This window comes from Chenopodium album, chromosome 10 (assembly GCF_948465745.1).
Source record: "Chenopodium album chromosome 10, dcCheAlbu1.1, whole genome shotgun sequence".
NCBI classification, from domain to species: domain Eukaryota; kingdom Viridiplantae; phylum Streptophyta; class Magnoliopsida; order Caryophyllales; family Amaranthaceae; genus Chenopodium; species Chenopodium album.
This window is the reverse complement of record NC_137843.1, coordinates 2,520,946-2,529,567: the sequence shown is the minus strand read 5'-3', so window position 1 is coordinate 2,529,567 and position 8,622 is coordinate 2,520,946. Positions and strand designations below refer to the sequence as shown.

General features: G+C 37.8%; 2 protein-coding genes across 3 annotated transcripts; both read right to left on the bottom strand.

The window, feature by feature from the left end:
- Positions 1–383: 383 nt before the first annotated feature.
- Positions 384–1,247, bottom strand: LOC145562943 (uncharacterized). Its single transcript, XM_081623359.1, has one exon. It carries the CDS (start codon positions 1,245–1,247, stop codon positions 384–386), a length of 864 nt encoding a protein of 287 aa, XP_081479485.1.
- Positions 1,248–1,663: 416 nt separating this feature from the next.
- On the bottom strand, positions 1,664–7,936 carry LOC145561926 (zeaxanthin epoxidase, chloroplastic-like). Of its 2 annotated transcripts, none has more exons than XM_081622059.1 (16): positions 7,207–7,936; positions 6,473–6,635; positions 6,256–6,330; positions 6,030–6,130; positions 5,727–5,842; positions 5,298–5,509; positions 5,105–5,196; positions 4,579–4,693; positions 4,390–4,493; positions 3,664–3,709; positions 3,478–3,542; positions 3,297–3,383; positions 2,751–2,805; positions 2,558–2,646; positions 2,381–2,468; positions 1,664–2,028 (listed from the first exon to the last, which is right to left on the bottom strand). In XM_081622059.1, the coding sequence occupies exons 1-16, from the start codon at positions 7,716–7,718 to the stop codon at positions 1,942–1,944; spliced, it is 2,007 nt and encodes a 668-aa protein (XP_081478185.1). In that variant the 5' UTR covers positions 7,719–7,936; the 3' UTR covers positions 1,664–1,941. The 2 variants fall into 2 exon arrangements, with proteins under 2 accessions (XP_081478185.1, XP_081478186.1); XM_081622060.1 differs by having other exon boundaries at positions 1,664–2,025; positions 7,207–7,933.
- Positions 7,937–8,622: the final 686 nt, after the last annotated feature.

Sequence of the window (8,622 nt, the reverse complement as noted above, 5' to 3'; positions counted from 1 at the left end):
TGAATTGGAATCGTATGACCACTACCAACAACAATACCATTAGAATGATTGCTCAAATTAAAATAAGACGAGAGATTACCGTTGGAGGATGTCATGTGCGAGGTTGCACCGGTGTCCATGTACCATTAAGGATCGGGTTGGCTCAATGTCATGGTGTGCATAGCCGACTCGATATTCGTGGGAGCATAGGGCATGGGCTGCTGAGAAGCCGTGTAAGCATGCTGAGGTCGAGGGCCCAATACCCCTGACTGCTGTCTCATGGGCTGCTGCTGAGGTCTAGCCCAGCCTTGGGTGGGCCACGGGCAAGGAGGGACTGCCCAGGGAGTAGCCCAGCCCCAAGGCTGGTAGTGTTGCTGCTGCCACGGTGAAGTTGCAGCCCAGCCCTACTGCTGCTGCTGCTGCCCAACGCGGCCGGAGGTCTGACCGCCGGAGCTCTGGCCGCCGCCACCGCCACCGCCGGAGTTGTTTCCGCGACCACCGCCACCAGAATTTTTCTGGTTTTTCTGATTTTTCTTGTGATTTTTCTGATTTTTACCACGAGAACCACCTAAATCACCCTCTGAATTTGCAGCTTCACGAGGAACACTCACCACCATTGCCGAAGCCGACGATGTAGCAGCCTTCTTTGCCAAGCCTGCCTCCTCCAACGTGAGCATAGAGCGGGCTTGGTAGAATTGAGGAAGAGGATTACTTTGCCAAATTAACGTAGCAACCCCATTGTAAGCTTCCGTGAGACCGGAAACCAATTGAAGGACAAGCCGGTTATTGTCGACCGGAGCCCCGACATTCTTCAACTGATCTGACAAACTCTTGAGCCGTTGACAGTATGCCGAGACATTAGGATAGTCCTCCATATCGATGTTGGTGAACTCGTGCTCAAGGGTCACAGCACGGGAATTCTGATTATCTTGGAATATGTCCTTAAGCCTATTCCAAGCCTCCATTGCCGTAGATTCGGGTTCCATAATTGTGTGCATAAGGTCTTTAGAGATCGTGGAATAAATCCACCCAAGAACCAGAGCATCCAAAATCGTCCATAGCTCCTTTTCCTCCTCGATTGAAGGTGCATCAGCCTTCTTCTCCGGAGCTATGATATGATGTAGAACCTTGTGTGACCGAGCATTGATTTTAAACAATTCCGCCCAAGTAGAGTACGCAACATTTTCCATTTCAAGAGTGATTGGGACATTGTGTTTGATATTAGACACGGTAAAAGCCGGATGAAAAGAACTTTTGGAGTCCGACATTGTTACAGTGCAAGAGAAGGAAGAAGAGAAGAAAGGAAGGAGAAGAAGAAGACTGGCGGAAAAAACAAAGCTAGGGTGCAGCGGAAATTCGCCCTAGTCTACTGATACCATGAAGGAAATAATTCCGTGAGCTTTCCATTAATTTCCAGCCGATATATACAATTGTGTAGCCTTATCTCAAGGCACTCATTAAGCTACAATTAAGGAAATAGCTAATTACAAAATATACTTAAGCTATAAACAAGGTAACTAAAATATTTACATTGACTAAAGATATATTTTGAATATATCTTAACAATTTCTACATATATTAGGCTTAATGTTGCATGCATTAATACATTTTCGGCTCTCGTAATAGCAGAAGAGGAACTGGGGAGACAGAATAAAAGAGGGGGAATTCAGGGAAACATGCAGGATACCAAAGATGATATCAATAATTAAGCAAAACTTCAATCATATATACACTCGTATAATTTCAGTCGATCTTCAAAACCTAAGAAGCAAACATGGTAGCATATTCGTACAGTTGTACAGCATGAAGAATTTAGAAGATCATATTACACAGCTAACATAGAATTCTGGCTTCTAATTATGTGTGGGGTGATTTGGCTGAGATCACTTTTGCAATCTCCCTGAAAAATTCTGTACATTGAGGCCATATCAACAAATTAACACAGGAAACTTGACAAGGTTTTCACACAGTCTGCAGTACTGCCGCATTAGACTTGTTTTGTTCCACCCTTGGAGACGTCCTCATCACTTTCACTCGATACACTGCCTGCTAAAGGGAAGAAGAACGCAAAAACGATATGAAATTTCAGACATTGCTTTATTCACATCTTGCTGATTATTAAAACTGATTTTTATTAACAGAACTTTGCTGAATAAAACTTATGGATCAAAACTGTATTTTTTTGGTTTTTCCTGATGTTAATGTTTTGATCTGTTATGAAATTATTATGTTGGGATATATATTTTTTCATAATTAATGAGAAGTTGATAACTTTACCTCAGCATTATCACAAAATTCCAATATCATCATAAGCTTAGGACTGAAAACTCATATTTACTGACACTTATGTAAGATGGGGAGATTGAAGTATATATGGAGAAGGGGAGGATGTCTACAGCACCTTTTTGTCGGATCCAAATTCAATGATATCTGACGGATGAAATCTTGTAGGGAAATTAGGAGGTACTCTATAACATCGGCCATCATTACTGAGAAAAAAACACAAGAGAGTCAGTATGCTCTCAGTGGATGGAAGAATTCTCAGGCCACTGCAATTATATTCCAGTAATCAACTTACTCTGTGATCCATGTTCCATGTTCACTACGCAAATCTGTCAAGTAATATGCTCCGTCTTTGCAGCTGATTTGAGCATGTCTTTCTGAAACCTGAATAGAGAAATTTGAGAACAAGATCAATGACACATGTATAGAAGAGCAAAGGTGAAATTTTCAAAAAAGAGAATTTGAGGTAAAGAATGAAAGTTTATTACCTGAGGTGAAGACACAGCTACTGACATACCCGAGGAATCCTTATGAGATGCTCTCCTAACATCAAATAAAGGCAAAAAAAATCATGAATTCAGAACTATAGAATAACCATCCTACAGCAATGAATATTATGCAATTAGTACTCTACTGACCCTTTTGGTAGGCAGTATAACGAGTATCAATAAGGGTAAGTATGTGTAATGTGTTTAGATGTGAAAATATATATTACGATGAAAGTCATACTTGGAGATAAAATGGTATTACCATGAACTTGGGGGCACAATTTGTGTGCAAAATCACACATAATCTCATTAGCATTACCATCTTGTATTATTGTCTATTCCATTAAATATTTTGCCTTCGAAACCATGTATGTAGCAAATAGATGGCTAGTAAGAGGATTTCAAAATGTCCTTAAAGGTTTAGGGCGTTATGATTTATGACCCAAATTAATGTACATAGCCAAGCTAATGAAAAATAGTCATATATCCAATCTAAACTCTCCTCTATGAAGTGAATTGAACTCTAAGAAAAGATAAGGAGCATACCCAATTATACATGGCTCGTCTTCCTTTCTACTCAAACAAATAGGTTCTAAAGATTCAGCAACATTTCCTTGAGGGAGGAGAATCCATCTGTGAACAAGAAGAACAAGGAAATTTACTAGTTGTTTATGAATATATTCTTACAAATCAGATAGAAGAAAAAATGCAGGGTTACTTGACATACTCTCCATTAAGAGCACGCTCCAAGGCATCATCATCCTCAAACCATCTTTGTAGTTGGTCGTTTGCCTTACATTTATTTATTTTAAAACAAATAAGTGCTGAGTGTATGGAACATTAAAAAAATAGGGGGAAAAAATTGCAATGAATTAGTACAAGGAACAAGTTTGTGGTGCTCTTTCATACTTACTTTTTCAGACAATCTGCATTGTGGTATTCTTCCTTCAAGTTTTTCACTGCAGAAGGGGAGTAGGAGAGTATGATTATAATTTATAACTCATACGTGTTTGAAGTATTGGACAAACCACTATACGACGAAAGGGAAAGCTAAATTTTCATTAACTTATACATTTTTTCTTTCGATTAACATGCAGAAAACCAAAAAATAAAATACTCGTACTACTTGCTGGCTTTCAATTAAGACGCGTGGAGATCAATCAGGGATCCAGAAACATGTCCCAGGCCTCTTGGATTTTCTTCTATTACTTATAGAAAGGAAAAGCAGAAGAAAAACATGTGCATCCGTATAGGCTATGCTACTCAATCTCTTTATCTCACCGCAAATACTCATGCTGGATCTCTGATACTCTAACAAGGGTACGGAGTATGGACTAATGGACAAACTTCTAATTAGACCAAAACTACGGAATTTTACGTAAACTCCTGACAGTCTATAACAGACAAAAAGGCAGAAGTTTGGATACTTACATGTCTGACACAAGCACCCAAATCATAGTAATAACATAGCCAACAGGTACGAAAATTAACCTTGTTTATTCTGCTAATGAATTTGAGGACTTTGACAATTTTGTGGAGATTATAGGCACAAGGAATGTAAGGACAAGTTAAATTTCTGAGGCAAGACTACTTATTATGCCACAGGCTCTCAGATTAGTAATGAGTTAAAATAACTAACCTGTTACCGCCTAAAACCCAATTCAGCATTAAAGGCATTGCTGGGGTGATGAAAACACGACCACCAACCCTTCCTGGGTGAGGTATCTTGAATTTTGTCAAAAACTGCAAATTGCAAGAATCAAGTTACCGAATGGCACTGCATGATGAATTAAGTCAATTAACTAACTTCAGGGAACAGAGTTCTTACCGACAAAGGACCAAGTCCTACACCTAGATATGCTTTGTAAGTTGTTGCCATAATTGCCGCCATTCTAGCCAATCCATGGATTATGCCTACCCGAATTCTTCGAGCTCCCTCATAACTGACAAAGGATAGTAACAAATGTATTGTAGAGATCATATTAGACATATACCCAATCATTATCCAAGATCATAAAATTCTGAATCATAATTACTCCCAGACAACTTAGAAGAAATTTGTTCTGTTCAATATTCAATTTCATAAGTTTTGATCAAAATTTCAGGACTATTTCAGAGTAAGTTAAACTTAATTCAGATATAAGTCATATCACAATTATTCGACAGTGTGTTTAACAACTTTGACACTGTATTACATCACATCTATTGCATATTGAACATAGGCTAAAAAATTACTCACAAGAGAGTCAAGACTATAGGGGGGAATGGGGGATAGACTGTACATTACAATAGACAACTTCAACTGTAATATTGGAATTGTGTTATGCTTGCTTTTCTTTTATAAATGCTTTTACCTCTTTAGCGAGGAAACAACATCAATTGGTGCTCCAGATTCAACACTCTTACGCCATGCTTTCTCCAGCTCAACAGCCAGCCCATAGCTGTCCTGTATTAACCAAGAAATTTTATTTTAGTCTGCAATAAAAACAAGTTTACTTTGGCCAATGGATTAGGCTCCTTGCGCAGCAAGCTACAAACTAATTTTACCTCGATGGCCATGCATCCTCCTTGGCCCAAATTGGGCTGCATAGCATGGATCGAGTCACCCAATAAAGTTACGCGACCCTTCCCCCAGGTAAAACTAGGTGGTCTATCGTAAATGTCACGTCGAAGAATAGCCTCTTCATCAGTAGCATCAATAAGATCAATTACTTTGTCACACCATCCCTCAAACATTTTAAACAACCTTTGTTTTTTACCTGCAAGACAGGTTATACTTAGAATAACGTATCGACTTGGTTCTGAACTAAGTGGGATCTCCAAATTGGTACTATAATGTAATGCTGATAATTTATTCACTATAAGCTATGCAACAACTTGTATTGTTAGAACATGAGCATACTAAGTTATACTTCTTTGTGTAACGAAAAATAACCAGGAAGGCTGGAATGCAAGAGAAAGAGAATATGTAGTTACCATTGGGCTGATCAGCACCTCCAGGATCTTCCTTGTAAAATGCATACCACTGCATCTTGCCTGCACCCACATCTGATGATACAAAGTACTGTTTGTGCCCCAGAAACACTCGATACCTGGGGAGGGAAAAAAAAGAGAGAGAGTTAGCCTAATGAAATATATTGAGCTACTACTCTTATGTTGCAGCAAAAGCAACTGGTTGATCACATCTTTCTCCTTTCTACAGTAAAGTTTTCAAAGAAGAGGCGATACTTGACAGAGTAGCCACGAGATAGAAGCTTAAGTATAGTAAATAGAACATACCCTACAGATTCAATGTCTGCTGGCACATAATCTGCAATGCCTGTGTAACAAGTGTATCCTGAGTAAACAGCGTCTGTATGCCCAAACAAGTTTGTCCTCACCTATCCCATAGGGGAAGGAAATACGTCAATTTAAATCAGGAAAAGAACTGATAACTGCATAAACATTTTTAACTCTTATAACTTTTGTGTGACAAGATTTAGGAATTTTCACAAGATTGAATTACCTTTGACCATATTCCATCAGCTCCAACTAGGAGATCTCCTTCATAAGTCTTCCCATTGTCAAGCGTCACAGTAACCTGTTTGTCATAACAAATTCAGAAATCAAAATATACACGGATTACACAAATAAGATGATCAAGAATTGAAGATAGAAAGGCAATGCTTATCAAATGTCCAAGCCTATTCAATAAAGGCATGTGTTTTATGTTCCTAAAATACCTTGGATCCATCATCCTTAAAATCCACAACATTACTCTCATTCATAATCACTTCTTCTCCAACCGCTTGAGCAAGAATTTGTTGCAATGTCATACGGCTTATGACTCTAGTGACTGGAAGACCTCGCTCCACTGCAGGAGTGAAGGTATCGAATTTGCAGTACCTGATCGACCAAACTTGTACATCATTTACATGTACCATCGCTCAAAGCACATTAGCTAGTACAACATGCATATCTCTATTGTACCTACATTTATCAACTAAGGTTTGATCCCGTGACTATGATGACTGTAATACAAGAGAAACTAGCTACCAATTGAGCAACCTTTCAAACTTAATACCAATATAATATACCAATAATATATTCGCGATAATTGCCAAAAATCTGAGTAATTTATTGCAGTAAACACATAAAAAGTTTTCAGATACAATTCAATGTACAATAATGTTATACTGAGTAATGAAATTACTCATTCAGCTAATGTCAATTATGTGACTTTTAAATTAGAGACCATCAATTCGTTACAATCAATGTTCACGGAAGGAAGCATTAAAAAAATTGTTATTATTCATTAAAGTGTGTAATAAAAACATGCATCAAAAAAACAAGTGGGTAATAAAACACAGAAATGACTTGGACTTCATTCTCTCAAATGGAAACTATTTTCGTGCTACTTGTTTCAAATAATTTAAGTTCAACAAAAATAAATATAAAGAAAAAAAGACGGACTTACCAATTACCAGAAACCCCATCAACAAGACCATTAATCCGATCACCAGTAACACAACCAGCAGCCATAACTTTCTCAGCAACATCCATATCAATTGCTTCCAAAGCAGCCAACGCATTACTCTGTATCTGAATAGGTCCCCTGTATTGGCCTTCTCCTCTAATTGCACTCAAATCCTTCTCAAACACCACCACATCAAATCCCTTCTTCTTTGCCGCCAACGCAAACACCAGCCCTCCGATCCCACCTCCGGCCACCAGTATCCGGAGCTTCTTCTCATTTTGGTCTGCCGGGGTTGTTTTAAAGGACTCCGCCACTGCTGTGGCCTTCACATAATTTTCTTTCTTTCTTTGCCCGCTTAAAGTTGACTTTTTTAACAAGTATTTACAGTTGCATATCAATGAAGAAGGTTGATGCTGTTCATCGTTTGAAGATGAGAGTATTGTTGGTAAGTGGGTTCTTAAGAAAACGGTTGTTGAGGTTGTTAATGAATTGTAAATCACACTTGAAGCCATAATTCAGTTCACTCGTACATAAAAAATCAAAATCACTGAATTTAATTTCTTTTAAAAAAATTAAGTAAAGTTTGAAACTTTGATGAAAACTATGATTTGGGAAGTCAAAATAGATTCAACCAAAATTATAATTTTTGAGGAAGGAAAAGTAATTAGTTATGTATAAGGAAGTTGATAAGTAAATGGATTTTTTTATTTTTTTATTTTTTATTATTTGAAGTGATTAAAGCAATTACAGGTCCAAATGTGAAGCACTCATTTGGTACACAAAAATCAAAAACTAAGTGGGAGATCAAGAATGAGGACAGGTGTCATCACCAAAGGGTTCCATGGACAAAAATCATTGACAAAGGAGTCCACCGTTATGTGGTTCTCCACTAACGTTATTTGTCTATTAAGTTGGAGGTGGTGGTGCTAATTGTAACTTGATTACTTAAAATTTTAACGAGGAGTACTTAATAAGACGATTTTTATTAAATTTTAAGAAAAGGAATAAGTGATCGATATTGGTTGGTTGCTTTGGTTGAATGTTCTTCTCTAAACGCAAAGTAAAATATCTCAATAGATTTCACTTAATTACAAAATTCTTTCTCCATTTTTAAAAGGACTAAATGAATCCGTGTGTATGCACTAAATAGTTTTTTATTTTAGTTTTCTTAATTTGAAAAGATAAATAATTTAATACAAGAGCCAAAGGAGAAAAAATTAATTTAAGCAGCAACTTTTTAGTGCAGCAGGCCACACCGTGTGTTAGGGGTTATCCAAGTTATTCAGTCAGGGGTTACTTGAAGGGTTCGGATAGGGGTTACTCGAGTTACTCAATTAGGGGTTACTCGAGGAGGGTGAGATTACTCGATCATGGATTACTCAAGTTACTCAGTCAGGGGTTACTCAAGTTACTCGG

What these genes read in the sequence shown, in the direction of transcription:
- LOC145562943 (XM_081623359.1), bottom strand. Translation starts at nt 1,247, where the DNA reads ATGTCGGACTCCAAAAGTTCTTTTCATCCGGCTTTTACCGTGTCTAAT.
- LOC145561926 (XM_081622059.1), bottom strand. Translation starts at nt 7,718, where the DNA reads ATGGCTTCAAGTGTGATTTACAATTCATTAACAACCTCAACAACCGTT. An exon ending in GATGGGGTTTCTGGTAATTG is followed by an intron (nt 6,636 to 7,206) that starts GTAAGTCCGTCT and finishes TTGGTCGATCAG; the next exon opens with GTACTGCAAATTCGATACCT. An exon ending in AGGTGCTGATCAGCCCAATG is followed by an intron (nt 5,510 to 5,726) that starts GTAACTACATAT and finishes CCTGTCTTGCAG; the next exon opens with GTAAAAAACAAAGGTTGTTT.